The sequence below is a fragment of the Lagopus leucura genome, unplaced genomic scaffold (assembly GCF_019238085.1).
Source record: "Lagopus leucura isolate 7727_CA_CO unplaced genomic scaffold, USGS_WTPT01 Super-Scaffold_100002, whole genome shotgun sequence".
NCBI classification, from domain to species: domain Eukaryota; kingdom Metazoa; phylum Chordata; class Aves; order Galliformes; family Phasianidae; genus Lagopus; species Lagopus leucura.
Genome location: NW_024962263.1, coordinates 31,487,586 through 31,504,149, shown reverse-complemented (window position 1 = coordinate 31,504,149; position 16,564 = coordinate 31,487,586). Strand labels below are relative to the sequence as shown.

Genomic DNA, 16,564 nt, shown 5'->3' with positions numbered 1-16,564 from the left:
CAGTTGCTCATACAACTGTACCACAGCAGCAGGCAGAAGAATCAAAGAGTGGAAGTTTTCAAATTGAAATCGTGACAAGATTCAAAGCTCAGCACAAATGAAAGGAGGAAATTTGGCCAAGTTAGATTTGGGAAAAAACATTACCACTTCCTTCTTTAGGACTGCAGACAGGACTTTTTGTGCTCTCTGCTTGAGATGGGGATGAGAAGGGTTCCAAATTCAACAGGAGGTATGTCTTATAGAGGAAACCTTGTTCTATTGGAAGCCATGGTTTCAGCAATCACCATGCAAAGCACCTCTCCTGATAACTGCAAAGCTTCCTCTTTCTTACACATATAATTTGAGCAATATATTTGCCTACATGCTTTTTATTTATTTATTAGGAAGAGAGACTTCATCCTGGAATATGCATTGGAGATGACGCAACAGTTTCCCCTAGTCTCTGACACCTGTTTTTCTGTCTGATGTTTTTTCTGTCTGCAATGGAGTTGTACTTAATCACAAAGAACTGTTAAGGGAGATTTGCCCTGCCCAGCAGAACCAACTAACATCGTATGACTTCTCGTCTCTCATGGTGTAGTTTTAGCTTTTCTAGATCCCTATTTAGGGATGCAAAATGCATCAGATCAAACTTCCACTGTGTCCACCTGCTATAAACAAAGTCACAGTAAAGAAACTCCTGTTTGAGAAATGTAACTAACTGCAACTACAGAAGAACCAACATCTGCTCATTTTCATCGCTCTAATAGCTGCCAGCACAACATCCACCTTAAAAAAAGTTTTGTAAGTGAAATGAGTGAAATGCTCTCTATAATGCTACCTAATGCTATTCTGGAATCCGTCTTCCTCTAGTACACGTGTTATTTGCAGAATGAAGTACAGGAATTCACCACCCACCTTCCTCCCTCAGAGCAGTACAGAGCAAATACAAGCATTATTTGTTGTGGATTTGTTTCAGAGTATCTGGATACAATCCTTGTTTTCCACCCACACCGTACCCTTCTCAAATGGGCAGTGCTCCCATTTATTGCAGTAGAAAAAGTACTTGGAGTTATTGCCAGAGAACAGTGCAGATGTCTGAGGCTTTACTGATCAGGGATCAGTCCCAGTGGCTGGCTGATATGGTGTGAATTACTTTGAGAAGATTCAAACAAAGGGGAACTGAATACGGAACTTCCAGGTCCTTGGTGAGTTCTCGAAAGAGAAGATAATTTGAAAATATTATCATCTGAAGAAGCAGGGCTGCTGGAGAAAGGATTGACCTCCAATACCCACAGACTGTAGCAATCTGGTTTAGATGACTCCTAAATATACAGAATCATAGAATGTCTTGGGCTGGAAGGAACTTCAAAGATCATCCAGTTCCAACTCCCCTGCTATAGCAGTGTTATAAACTACTAAATCAGGCACTAAAAGAGCTGGATTTAAAATACACAAGAATTTCAATATTGTCTCTTGGATAACTTTCCCAGATCCTTGTCCTGTGTTTTTTAAAATTCCTGAATCTGACATCATGAATGCATCCAAAAGAGATACAGACATTACTCTTTGAATCACGTAAGAAAGAAAAACAAATAAACTTCGTGTTTCTTGGATCTGGGGAAAAGGAGTCTAAACATTTGTACTGATCTATCCTTATCCATCGACTTAAAAGATCATCTAGTATCAAAGCAACTGCAGAGAGATCTGGAAATTAAGATGAAAGACACTGCCAAAACATTTCTAATGAATTTAATTCCTATTTACAGCTTTCCTCTATTTGTTTCAACAAGTATATAATTTACCTTTTGACATTTACAGAAAGAGTTGTCTCAAGTCCTCTCTAACTGTATTGACAGCAGGTGCAGTTTAGAAACATGTATGCTAGAAGTGTTCATGCACTAATTCAATCAGGGAACACTAGCATAATGTCCAAGTAGCTTGTTTAATCTGGACTGATTTGTGTCAGCGGACAAGAAAAGAGACATTGATGTCATTCATCTAGACTTTGGTGAGGTCTTGGCATTGTTCCCCATAATGTCATTCTCTCCAAATAGGAAAGACATGGACTTGATGGGTGGACTTGATGTTTGGTGGATGTGGAACAGACTGCAAGGTTGTATACAAAGAGTAATGGTCAATAGGCCATAAAACATCTTACAAATGCAAAGCTTAAATTAATATTAACATATTGCAAGCTTCAGCTGTAATATTACAAATGAAGGAGTTTCAGAAGGGAGTGAACTTGAAAACATCACCCAGATCTTAGGTTCCCACAACAGCTGGGATCTGTGAAAATCCAGGAAAATCTAGGAAGCTTACCATGTATCCTGTACTACCCCTTTTTGGATGACCATCGCAACTGGGAGAAGTGCTTGAGTACTCCCTCCTGTTTCCAAAAAAAAGGAAAAAAGAAGACACAGGGAACTACATGTTTGTCAGCCTCACCTCAATCCCTGGGAAGGTGAGAGAACAACAAATTCTGGAAAGTGGATGGAGGCTGCCCATCTGGAAAGCAGCTTTGCAGAAGATTACCTGAGGGTGCTGCAGAACTAAGCCATGAGATTAGGAAACAGGAAACATCACATAGCGGTTTCCTGCATTTCCAAGTGTTTTGATACAGGTGAGTTGCTTAAACTGCTCCACTGATCTGCAACTAGGATGATTTCATCAGACAAAATTTGGAACCCTATTCCAAGATATGAAAGTGACTAGAAAGTAATTATTATAGTGCAAATCACTGAGAAAAAAAATAAAAAAAAAAAAAGAAGAAAAAAAAAGCTCAGAATATGCCAGTGACAAATAAAAATTCTTAGGAAAAGTGGTAGGTATGAAGAATGCCATTAAATTTGTTGAGTCACATCTCTCAAAAGCACGCTCTCATTCAGACAAGACATCCAGTTTAACACTGTAGGATACTTTTCACCTTAAAATGCTTCTTTTATTTAGCTGAGTTCACAGACTGTTTTCTAAAAATGGAGACAAATACAGGATAAGATTCTGTCTCTCAGATTTCTCCCCGGTATGTCATAATTCTGAGACTTTTCCATAATCTCATGACATCTCATGACTTCTGAATATTTGCCAGAAACCTGGACAGCTATAGTAAATCTAATATTTTAGCAGTGTTCAAAATTTCTAGAAGTCACAGTATAACTTTGGCTTAAGGAACAACACCAGTACAACACATGCTTAACTTCAAGCAGTTTAAGAGATATATTTTCTTCTTGACTCCAGATTAGCATTCAAAGGGAATGGATTCTGTTAATTTCTCATACTCTTACAGGAAGGTTCATCATTCCAAAAAGCATTCCATGGATTTTATCGTAACCTCTGAACAACCCAAATCTTGAATTTTAATAAATTGTTTCAAAAATACTTCTTTCAGTGAACTTATTCTCTTCTGAATTAGGCAATATTATATTGCCATATTATCTCATGTGCACAACTTTTAAAACTCATCACAGCACAATTTTAAAATATCATACAATTGTCTGATGAATGGAACATAATTAGATCTCCAATCAAAACACTGGGGTTGGAGAGAGGGGAAATGCTTGCTAGTTAAATAGATAAACCACTGTTCAAAGTCTTATTTCATCCTTGTATTCTCATCTTCTAAAAAATAAAAAAAAAAACAAACAAATGAAAAACAGTAAAGCCCTCAAACTCCAAAGCATAGCAAAATCTAAAAAAGAAATATGATGATGAAGTCATATTAGTAACATGCAATTCTAACATCTGCCACAACAAGCACTGTCTTGGACCATTTCTTCAGTATATCCTAGGAGCAATTTTTTTTTTAGTTCAGATTTTCAGTCTTATTTTCAGATAAAGTGATGATTATTACATTGTATGCATTATGCATCAACTAAATGGAATCTCTCAGTCATGAACCATTAGAGGTCTGCAGGCTCAAGAGAAGGTACTGATCATTCCATTGCTTTGTCTGATATTGGAAATACCAGTCTGTCTCATATGCACAACATCAGGTTTAAAGATAAAAGTGGTGAGCACTTATCTTAAAAAAAAATCTTAAGTTTGATTTGGTTTTGTTTAATACACCAGAAGTTTAACAAGGATGTTGTCAGCTCAAGGGAATCCTGCGGCTACTTAAGTTGATCGAGTCTGCCTTCAGTGCAAAATAACACAGATACAATGATTAATTCCCTTAGAACAGCATTGCATCTAGCTGCAATTCTTTACCAGGTGATGTTGTAGCCTCTTTTTTTTCTGATTGTTTGTTTGTTCTGTTTTTGGAAGCTAACAAAAATGGATAATGGGAAACAGAAGAAAAGGTGAAAATTATTGGTTAAAATACTACTGCCATAAGAAAAAGTTTCTTAGCATGGATGATAATTTCACAAAAGGACAAAAATACACTTATGCATGCTCTAGCAAAAATTCCAGCAAATGATAACTTGTACTTCATAAGTCTAAATGTCTTTACAGATTCTAAAGTTATTTATTACAATGAATGTCTAGGTCTCTTTACATTTCTTTGTCATTTTAAATTCCTGCAATGACTTCTACCACTTAGAAACAAACAAGCAAATATTTAATTTCTCATATATATGGAGAGTATCTGCAATACTGGAAGAAACAACTTTTATAGGCTGCCTATGGAGATTTTAAGGTATCAAATTATAGAAAATCATAATTACCAGATAGAAAAGGGAAAGATATTCTTCTTCACAAGCTCGGGAAAATTTGAAATAAGCTGTCCCTAAGATTTTATCCTAGCAACCAGGCAAGAATCTGAAATTGAGTGATATGATGGACATTCTCAGACACATTTGTGCCTCTACTAAGAGGATTATCTCCATATTTTCTTTTTATTAAACTCTCTGGAACTATTTTGGGGAGAAGATTTGGGCTTTTGAGAACAGGAACTTGTAAGATTTTGCAAAGGAAAAAAATGAACAAACAAACAAAAATGCATTAAGGCAGATTAAATACAGATTCTGTTTCACTTGCACTTTCACATAATATTTCATAACTTTCAAGGTATGCAACCAAGTTTGGTGAAAATAACAAACAAACAGGTATTACAAAGAGATGGTATGAAAAAGTTCAGCAGTTAAACAATAAAATTTATATATAATAACATTTATATAAATAACATTTATAACATCTGTTTGCCTGCTTTCACTTTCTTCTCTCTATGCCTTTTCCCATACACTTGACTGTCTTCTGTCTCACATCTCTTGTATCTGTGTTTCTACATTACTGCACTCTTTGTGGGTACAGGGCTCCTCCAAGGATGAAATTACTAGACATTGTTAGGAGCTTCCAGCTTCAACATTCCTAGTATCTGGTAAATTTTATGCTTTCAAGCTCTTCCTGGAGAAAAAATAATAATTTCTTTCTGCTCTAACTCCTCTTGAAAATGTGATAGAAGCTGGAAGTCTCTGCTCTTTCTTCAGAAGCCTGAGTAGTCAAACAGCAGTCACACCTTGAAGTCTCCACAGTTTGTAACTATAATCACCAAACACTGGTCCTCAGGGTTGCTTTTCGGCTAAAGTTTGAAAGGTCAACAGATACCTAATTTCTTTCCTCTGCCTAATCCTTCTCTGCTTCTCTGTAACTACCTCATCTACTTATCCAACTTCTTATCGAAAGCAACTACTAATTCAGATCCTAATTTGCAGGCTCCATACTGAGATAGCAAGTCTACAACAAATTTCTAGATTAACTTCCGGGTAAAATTCTAGATTTCTGTCCTGCTTTCTCTACAGAAATAGACACATACTACTTGGATAAGGCTTGCTGTTTACTAGCAGCTTTTCCTTATAACAGTTTTCTTTTTCCTAGTATTATATTTCTGGGTTATTTTTTATTAATAAGTGCTATATGATTTCAATTTAGGTAAAATGGATTCTGATGGACCACAGATTTTTAAAGAAGATGTCACTATAAAAAATACAGAACAAGAAGAAATCTCAGGAATATTAGTCATATCAGCAAAAAAAGTAGCCTTTTGTCCACTTACAAGGGGAATTTGGTTTTAGTTTTTTTAATATTTTTAGATCCGTAAAGTCAGTGAAGATGGTGATAGAATCACGCAGCAATATTTTATCTTCCATTTTTTAAATATATTTTAATCTGTTTCATTAACTTACAGAACGCTTTTCATTTTTTCTGTCTTTTTGAAATGCCACCTACACTGATAAAATTACATTAGGAGTTCTCAGCATTTCCAGGAAAAAGCAGAGAAATCACATAAAGAGATGACTATTAAGAAGTACAGAAAAATAAAGAGTCACTTAAGATGAACAGAATTTAAATTGTTTTAAAAACATTCCTATTCAATATTCTCAATATATATTTAAAAAAAAAGGAAATATCATGAATATAATACCAAGTGGAAAGCTAAATGCAAGTTAATCGAATTTTAACATGATAGAAGAGTAAACAGAAACAACAGAAGACAGAGTAGAGGTGTCCCATTATAAAACACTGAAGTCTGAATCCTCCTTAGTGTGCAGGTGCAGTTAAGTAATAGTTTTCAGTTTGAGACATACTTTGAACATACACAAGCAAAATGAGCAATATGTAGGAAGGAACAGTAGAATACAAAGGCAAATTAGAATTAGTGATTAGCAAATACAGCATTACTTGAAAATCCTAAAATAATTACACCTTTCTGTTTCATAGTCATGTTCTGAAACCTTTACATCTGCAACAATGGCAGCTCCCAAAAGTTTTCAGTCATTGATAGCTAAGCGTGACTTCCTTCTCATGACTTCTCATGACTTTTCACCCCAAACCATGAAATACAGAAAACACAAACCACAAGAACATCACTTGGATTGTATTCAAAATACAATCCCAAGCAGTTAGCACTAGAGAGTGGCAGAACTAGAGGCATCAGTTCCTGCAGAACCTCCAGTCAGCTGAAAGCTCACCTGGGAGCTAGAAACTGAATGTAGTCAGGACATTTCTGAAAACTGTATGCAACACCCATAATTCTTCAGGGATCATAAATATCAAAGCTAGCCTTTCTTTGAGCAGCAGGTTGGAACAGACAATCTCCTAAGGTCTCTTCCAACCTAAATTATCCTATGATTTTATGCCATAGCAAATACTTAAAACTGAAATTCCAGAAAAAAAACCCAAAACATTTTAGAATCTCGTTTATAAACCTTCACCATAGAACCATTAACTTTTGAAACAGACTCTTCTCCCAGAGGAAGAGAATAGGGCAGCAGTCCAATAAATCTAGGTCAGAGAAGTACAACAGATATGAACTTGCCCTACTTAATAAACAGAACTGATGAAGTTTGTATATACCATTATACCAGGAGGACTTATGTAACTGCTGAATTAATCCAATGGAAGGGACAGTTTTAATTGTACAAACATATGCAAAGAATTTGTAGAGGATACCAATAGTGGGTTGCACTGCTGAAAATCATAGCTTTCAGGCCACTTCAAAAATCATAATCAAAAGGATTTGAGCAATGCCAAGAAAGGGAGATCCAAGTCACTCTACCTGTATCAGATATACAGATCATAGAATCACAGAATGATCTGGGTTGAATCATCTTTAAGATCACCTAGTTCCAACCCCCTGCTATAGGCAGGGACACCTCCCTCTAGACCAGGTTGCTCAAAGCCCCATCCAGCCTGGCCTTCAATGCTTCCAGGAAGGGGGTTTTCACAAACTTGCTGGGCAACCTGTTCCAGTGTCTCACCACCCTCACAGTGAAGAATTTCTTCCTAATATCTAGTATAAATCTACCGTCTTCCAGTTTGAAGCCATTTCCCCTCGTCCTGTTGCTACATGTCCTTGTGAGAAGTCCCTTCCAGCTTTCCTGTAGGCCCTTGTAGAATTAGTGTAGTCTAGTATTTTATACTTTTTCATTTACATACTATTCATTTTAAAATCTTTTTCTACATGTCAAGATTACTCCAAATCCCAATTCTGCCTCTGCAAAAGTGCTTCCAGCTCTTCTCAGATGGGTACCAATTGATCACTCAGTAAACATTTTATCTCTCCCACTGTCTAGAAAACCACTTGACAGAATCCCATCCTTCTTGTTTGACAGTGAGCCACTGATAGTGGCTCTTTGAAATTATAATTTTGAGACAGGAGAATAAAGCATACACAATCTTTGTCTGCCTTTTACCTCAGCACTCATTTTCAAAACATTCAACTGATCTGATGACAATTAACCTTGGTGGCAGGAATATTGGTCAGAAATAGTATCTTTCTCATGATCAAGTTTCCCCAGTTTTCTTTAGAAACAGTCATAGAGTATCACATTTATCACTTACTCTATCTCCTTGAGACCTGTTATTGTGTCTTCGAATGAAATTAGTTTGCTTTACATGATTTATTCTTGATAAATTCATTTTGGCCATTGTTTAGCATCTTTTCATCTTCTGTGAAATTCTCAGTTGATTATCTGTTCAAATATCTTTCCAGGAATTTATTTTAGGCTGACTGGTCTATAATTCCCTTTATCTTTATGTGCATTTTGGTAAGACAGACAAAAAGGTCTCTTCCCTCCCCATGCTTATTATTATTGAATTCTCAGAGCTCGTAAGGGAAGAATCTAAGATTTCTTAAGCACTTCAGAGTGAATTAATTGTGACAGAATTTGAAAATATCTGACTCACCTAAGCAGACTCTAACCTGTTCCTATCCATCTTTACTAGTTTTAATTATATTAGTGCTCAGATCACAGTCAGCCTTTTTTAATGAATGATGAAAAAGGAAAAAAAAAACACCAGCGATGAAACTGACACCTATTAGTTTTGCCTCTCAATTAATTGGCCAACTCACTCCCTTGCCTTGCTCTAATTAATTACTTATAAGATGTTTTCTTTTAACTACTTTATTGTTACTGCCATGCTTAAGGCCCTTGCCCCATAGTTTCTTTCAATTTCTATGAGCAAAATGTTGCTCAGGGTGAAACTCTGATTTGGGGGTGCATAATACTTGATCATATCAACTCCAGAGGCTGCAGTCATTTTTGTCTCAGTAAGCTCCTACAGCACTTTCAGCCATACACTTAGCAGATTTTCTCCCTCGGTGTTCAGACTGATGCTTAAAATAAATCAGAGCAAGAGAGGAACAAGACGAAATTAGATTTATTCTCTCTTTTAGCTGAACCAAGATACAAGCTTCCTTCAAAACCATACACTTTGGCAAGTCAAAGAGTATAAAAGGATCCTTTGCTAGAAAACAATTGCGACTTTTCTTTTTTGCACTTGAGTGCAACGATTTGGGTGTAAAGAAAACAAAAGAAATAATGGATAGATTTTAATTATTGCTAGTGACATAAGCCCCAGAATGGAAAAAAGTTTACTCAGTATGGCAGATACCACCTAGTACAACGAAGCTGAAATAGAACGTCTGTTTCTTTTTACTTAGTTGCTACTAATGGAGGAATTAGCTATTTGGAAAAAAATTATGTAAAGCTTACCTCAGAGAACCTTTGTACATCCTGGGTTAAAGTTCCTACTCTCTTCCATTGGTAATACTTGAGCAACTTCAAAATTGCTGGATTCACTGCATTATCAGATGGCACTGTCCGGAAGAAATAAGGATATTTTTTCTTGTCAGCCAACTCTGGGGTTGTTGCTGCAAATGAAAGCTGAAAAACAAAATAAAACAAAACAAACAAACAAACAACAAAGAAAGGAAAGTCACAATGAGTCATCTGGCAGCCAGAAGAAAAACTTTGTTCTTCTCAGTGCAACAAGACCCAATCCTCTAGTAGTACCTTTCCTTACTGTCAGGTACCAGAAAGAGGGAATAATTATGACAGACAAGACTGCAGCACTGTAACTTGTCTGGCTCCCTGTCTCTTTCACTTAGTAAGTTTCCTGTGATCTGAATTACCAAATTAGGCTAAGCGTCAGATTCTACATATGTGAAAATACCAGAATTGGTACAAGGTTGGAGAATGTTCATCATTAGTAAAAGAGAAAATTTGTCAACGCAAATGACAAAACTTTACTGAATTCTTCTGCCCAAATTAAAGGCAGCATATTTTTAGGGAAATTATTTTCAGGTAGTGTTATTTACAGAATACCTGCAGACTGACTTTCTGAAAAAGCTCATATTCCTATGATATTTGCAGTATTTATAAAGCTGCTAGGATGTGTTTTTCTAGGTTTATTTTAATTTTGTTTGTTTGTTTGTTTGTTTGTTTAATAGCCCTGCATAGCAGTTGAGGGTTTTTTAAAGTACCAATTTAATGCAAATTGATTTGACTACAAAAAAATATGCTTCTTAAGAGTGATATGTTATATCTCTCAAATTCAACAGTCAAAAAGTAGAGGTGAATTCAAGCCTATGTAAGAACGCACATTGAAGTGTTAAGTTTAAATTTTCTTCAGTCAAGCTTCCAGCATATTTATGCTAGAAACTCTGCTTTGAAATTCATAATAGACAGGTTTGATCTGAAATAACAGCTCTCTTTCTTCATGTTTATAAAACCTAAAGGCTGGCAGAGATGACACCATTCCTTGGTTTTACACTCACAAAGAACATATGCGTTGCTATAATCTCCCAAGCCTGAATACAATTTGTTTTCCTAATTAAAAACCCTGAGATCCAAACAGCTTAAAGTGTGCATAACTGGACAGATTATACTTTACAAAGAGAAGATGCTTCCTCTTCACCTGACAGGAGCTAGACCTTCTGCTTCCATGTAAGTCTCATGTAAAGTATTTTCAGCATAGAAACTGCTCTTCTGTTAGATTTCATGAAGAAAGTACAATATGAGGTACTGTCGTATTATGATCTTGATTTTTCAAAACTGTACTGGTTGGCTCACTCAGCACTTTGTAATATCTAGTAATCAGCACTGGTTTGTGAAGAGCTAATTTCAAGAGAAAAAGAATGAAGGTCTTCAAGGTGGAAGCACATAGCTTTTCTGTCTAGCCTTGTAGTGCTGAACATCATTTATGTCTTGCACAATGAAAGGAGAAATTGACTTCAGAAATCCAACATGAAGAGGAATGCCTCTCAAACTTGCAGCTTGGTCACAGCAAAGGACTTGCTTCTCAAGTTATTATGGTTTGGGATCGAACATAATTTGTTTGATCCTTAAGAAGTAAAGAGCAAGGCTGAGGTCACATTAGTGATAAGCAACATAGACAAGGCTCATCTCATTCAGGTTCACAGATGGAACAGGAAATTTTCAGAAGAAAAATATAGAAAGCCTTAGTGAGATGGCTTTAGAGGGAAGATCTGTGACAGAGGCAAATAAAATTTAAAGCCATCCTTTGAAATTCTACTGACTTAAATAAGTGCCTACATTAGGATCTTAATTGCCCAAAATATTTTAGAAAACAGTGAAGTGAAACCATATGTATCCTCATAAACCAGAGATAAAGACTTGTAATGTAGATTTCTCAGCTATGCAGTGATGGGAGATGAATTCAGGTATACATGTAATACTAACAGCATCTAAGTTACCAAAAAATATACCTTGTCATTATCTTTTTGAAGACAGATTTAAATAGAAAATAGAAAAATTTTACGCGTATACAAGTCTTGGAACATTGGATAAGTTCCAACATAGGCTCTCTTTCCCACATTACAAATACCATGGTTGGTCACACTCTGCATCACTTTGCCATTTTAATAAGACACTCAAAAGAGATGGAAAAAAAAAAACATGAAATAGTTATGTCAGTTCATCCTCCGTTTTCTTTCACATAAAATAAGTCAGTGAAAATATCGAACTTCTCACAAAATAATAATACTGAGAGTTTGGGAACACGCAATGAAATTAATCCAACAATTTCCAGTACACAGAATTACAGAATCATAGAATGGTTTGAGTTGGAAGGGAACCGAAGGATCATTAAGTTCTAACCCCCTTGTCACGGGCAGAGACACCAGCTTCCAGATACTAGACCAGGTTGCCCAGGGCCCCATCCAACCTTACCCTGAATACCTCCAGGGACGGAGCATCCACAACCTCTCTGGGAAGCCTGTTCCAGCACCTCACCACTTTCTTAGTAAAGAACTTCCCTCTGACATCTCATCTGAACCTTCTGTCCTTGAGCTTAAAGCCATTCCCCCTTGTCCTGTCATAATATTCTACACTGGAAAGGACAAAGTAGGAAAATGAAAAAGAAAAGATGCTGTATGTTTTAAAGAATTGTAACTAGAAGATCATGTTAATATGGACACAGAGAAGACTTACTGGAAAATGTGATATAGCATGGTTATATAGAAATATCAATCAAAATTTCTAAGTGATAAAATACATTCACAACACAGTCACAGAATCATAGTATTGTTTGAGTTGGAAGGGACCTTTCGCCCAACTCCCCTGCAATGAACAGGGACACCTACAGCTAGATCAGCTCATTCAAAGCCCTATTCAGCCTGACCTTGAATGCTTCCAGGGTTGCAACATGCACCACCACTCTGGACAACCTGTTCCAGGGTCTGACTACCCCTACTATAGAATCACACAGAATCACAGAATCACAGAATCACAGAATCACCCGGGTTGGAAGGGACCCCAAGGATCATGTAGTTCCAACCCCCCTGCCTAGCAGGGCCACCAAACATACACATTCAGATCAGGTTGCCCAGGACCCCGTCCAACCTGGTCTTAAACACGTCCAAGGACGGGGCATCCACAACCTCCCTGGGCAGCCTGTTCCAGGGCCTAACCACTCTCCTAGTAAAGAACTTCCCCCTAACATCCAACCTAAATCTTCCCTCCTTCAACTTAAAACCATTTCCCCTAGTCCTGCTGTTATCAGCCCTTCTGAACAGTTTACTCCCCTCCTGGGTGTAGGTTCCCTTCAGGTATTGATAGGCTGCAATGAGGTCACCCCGCAGCCTTCTCTTCTCCAGGCTGAACAAGCCCAACTCCCTCAGCCTGTCCTCATAGGGGAGGTGCTCCAGCCCCCTGATCATCTTAGTTGCCCTCCTCTGGACCCTTTCCAAAATCTCAATGTCTTTCTTGTACTGAGGGCTCCACACCTGGACACAGTACTCCAGATGGGGCCTCACAAGAGCCGAGTAGAGAGGGACAATCACCTCCCTGTCCCTGCTGGAGAGAGGGGGTGGCTAACGAGGACTGTATTTCCTACTATAAAAATCTTCTTGCTTATATTTAATCTAAATATTTCCTCTTTCACTATGAAAATAGTTCCCCCTGTCCTATCACAACAGACCCTGCTAAGGAGTCTGTTTCTTTTGCACAGCCCCCCTTTAGATAACGCAGGGCCGCTCTCAGATTTTGCTGGAGCCTTCCCTTCTCCAGGATGAACAGCCCCAGCTCTCTCAGCCTGTCCTCAAAGGAGAGGTGCTCCATCCCTCGGATCATTTTTGTGTTCCTCCTCTTGATGTGTTCCAACAAGTCCATATCTCTTCTGTACTGAAGACTCCACATTTGGACACAGTACTCCTAGTGAGGCCTCACCAGTGTAAAGCAGAAGAGCAGTGTTACCTGCCTTGATCTGCTGGCCATGCTTCTTTTGATGCAGCCCAGGATGCAGTTGGCTTTCTGGGCTGAGAGGGCAGACACTCAGACTGGATAGCCACATTCTTTTTGGCAAGGGCTTTCTACTTACAAGGATCATGGCTAGACTTGTTATCTGGGAGGCAGCTGGTAGGTGAGCTGGCCTCCTGAGTGGGGGGGACAATCTGCCCTCCCTGCTCACCCTGCCTGCGCCAACTACTGCTCCATGCTCTTCTGACATGCAGCGCCCTGTTTGCAATGCTCCTGGGAGCTATGGGCCCTGGAAACAGGCTTTAAATGTATGGGGAATGGATGCCATCGCCTTCAGGCTCTGCCAACACTGCATCAGAGCCTCTGCCACTCTTCCTGCTTATGGAGGGGCTGAGGGCTTCCTCAGTCTCCCTGCACCTCTTTTTGTGCTCCTTTCCCTCCTTTTTTCCACAGGTTTTTTTTTTTGTTTGTTTGTTTGTTTGTTGTTTTTTTTTTCCTTTGTGAAGAGTCCTTTGGTGCAAGCTTCTTGAGGTTTTCAATAAAATGGCACTGTCCGTGGGCTTCTAAAACCACTGCTGGCAGTGGACATTAGGACTGGACCTTGTATTGCTGCAGGCAGACAAGCATGAAGGTCAAATTGGGCTGACTTTCTTGTAGCAGCTAGAACTAAGCCCAAGAGATGGAGAGTAGGGGTTTGGTGGGGATAGATGGTTTGCTGAATTTCTCAAAGTATTGTAACTAGTCATAAACCGTCCTTTGGGGGGCATGACGTTACTGTTTCATGAAGAATTATTTAATATAAGCTGCTGAAGTTGTTGGCCAATGCCAAACTTGAAGAAGGGAAAATCAGAATAAAAGTTTATTTTCACATTTCAATAAAACATAGCACACACTGGACATCTATCGGGTTATATATTACAATTGATATATACACAAAGGGTCTCTGTGCATATGTGTATGAAAATATATAGAAAAAGATATCATGTAAGAACTTAACAGATATCCATTTTAATTGTCAGAAAAACTGAAGCTACTTTCAGGTCATCCTTGGGAAATCTTTCTTTACAAAATCTGTTTACATTTTGATACAATTTGTGAGAAACTGCTTGAGGATTTAACATGAGTGTATTGAACGAAACATACAAGCTATGGCTCTGGCAGAGATTTCAGATATCAAAGAATTTAAAACTTTTAAATGGAAAAGAAGATACCATTTACCATTCAACTAAGAGTATTAACTACAGTTCAAATTGAGAATCAAATAGACAAAGATTTTGAAAAATAAATATTTGTATCTAAATAAAAGCCACCATTTTTTAAGGCAGAAGAATTTTCACTGTCACAATTAAATCTGCTCAAATTCACAAATGAAAGAAATAACACACTATTTCTGACTTTTAACACGATTCATATGCAGGTTAGAGTCCATAAAATGTAAGATATTTTGTTTTTCTTAAAAACATTTGGAAATCTTCCAAAAATGAAGAACTCGAGATGAATTCTGCTTTCAAAGAAAATATGTATATAATCAAGCATTACTCCACAGAACTCAAGGAAGTTTCTTTGGCTTCATGCTGCAAATGAAAGTATAATTTGATAATGCTGAGACAGGAAAGGATACTATGTTTTACATAATTATGACAAATGCTTCAGCCTAATATGACAGATGGCCAGGTTGAGGAATTTTGCTCAAAAACTGAAAATTATAGCCAGTATTTTATCAAGAAGCTGTCGGAGCCAGGCATGCATTTTGATAAATTAATTTTTCCCCAGGAAGATGATACTTTCTGAAACAGGAAAGCATTATTTTATATGAAAATCCATACAGTTTTACAGAAGGGTCTTGGCAATCACTAGATGCAGAGAGATGGAAAAAAAAGTTAAAACTAAGTGTAGAAAGAAACTGATATGTACAGAGGAGTATAAGCTAGCTTTGTAGCCCTATACCAATCTGAAATGAAGCATGGTAGATTAATATCAATCTAAAGCACTATCAAGTTGAAACAAGCATGTTGCTATTTTGGTGAAGAGTGCATTCCCTTAAGGAAAGCCAGTACATAAGCAGGAATGGTAAGAGGATAAACTCCTCATTTAAGAAAATGAGATGCAACACTAATGAAGTCAACAGGACTGATTAGGAGTTATGGAACAGAAGAGAGGGATCTAGGATAAAGTTAGAAAAGAAAACAGAACTATATAGAGAGTGTATGTATGATGTATAGAAATCCAAAGGTTGGAAACTGGAAGACTGAAGCAATTCCAGATTACAAAGAACTCCAGAGGGAAAGGAAGCCCCAGAAAAGGGAAACTGTTTTCTGATGATTGGCTGTTTTGCTATCATAAGAAAGTGTTTATATTAAAATGTTGTTACTATATTAATACATTGATGTCTAAGAAAAATAAGAGTTCAGAACAAACCCAAGGGTAAGAAGTCACCCTAACCTAAGGCAACAGGTCTGTTAAGGGCCACAGTTATTTACAAGGGCTGTATTAGCTAAAGAAAATTAATAGCAAAAAAAAGCATCATCAAAGATACTGTAGGTACATAAAACCAATGTGGCAGGAAAATGCATCCTCCTGAAGAAAAGGGCCAGTGAAGCAGAGTGGCTAAAGGAACACACCATCTCAGATTGCAAGTACCCCAGCAGCTCAGAAGACCCTTGCCTTCTGGTAAGAGAAGCCAGAAAGTCTGATCTTCATAATCCCAAACTAAGAAGGAGGTGTCACTCTACAATGGAAAAAGGCTTTGAAACAAAGCTAGACACTATGTGCACAGAGTATTATGCAATGAAAAAGATTTAAATAAAGGAAAATATCTTAGGCAACAATAGGGTGATCTCCCTCTAATAAAACACACCTGCTAAGACAACTGATTCATATTTCCAAATGGTAAAATTGGGTTATTGATCACCAGAGAGATTAGCTTAATTTTCTTAGGCTTCTGCACTGTGGCTTGTACAAGTGTTTTATTAATGAGCCCTAGAAATTTAAATCTGCCCCTGTTGCTGAAAAACAAGACTTGATAGAGAGTGTTGTATATATATATCACATATAAATGACAGATAATGCCTGTATTATGCTGATAAATCAACACTGCTAAATAAGATAAGCACTGCTGATTCAATCGGTCAGTAGCAGCATTTGTT

General features: G+C 37.5%; 1 protein-coding gene across 1 annotated transcript in view; it reads right to left on the bottom strand.

Annotated features, from left to right (window-relative positions):
* The window catches only part of GABBR2 (gamma-aminobutyric acid type B receptor subunit 2), a 448,585-nt gene that overhangs the window by 255,837 nt on the left and 176,184 nt on the right, over positions 1-16,564 (bottom strand). The window contains exon 3 of the mRNA XM_042869427.1: positions 9,414-9,584. Within this exon, the coding sequence (XP_042725361.1) occupies positions 9,414-9,584 (171 nt within the window). The remainder of the gene's footprint in view (positions 1-9,413; positions 9,585-16,564) is intronic.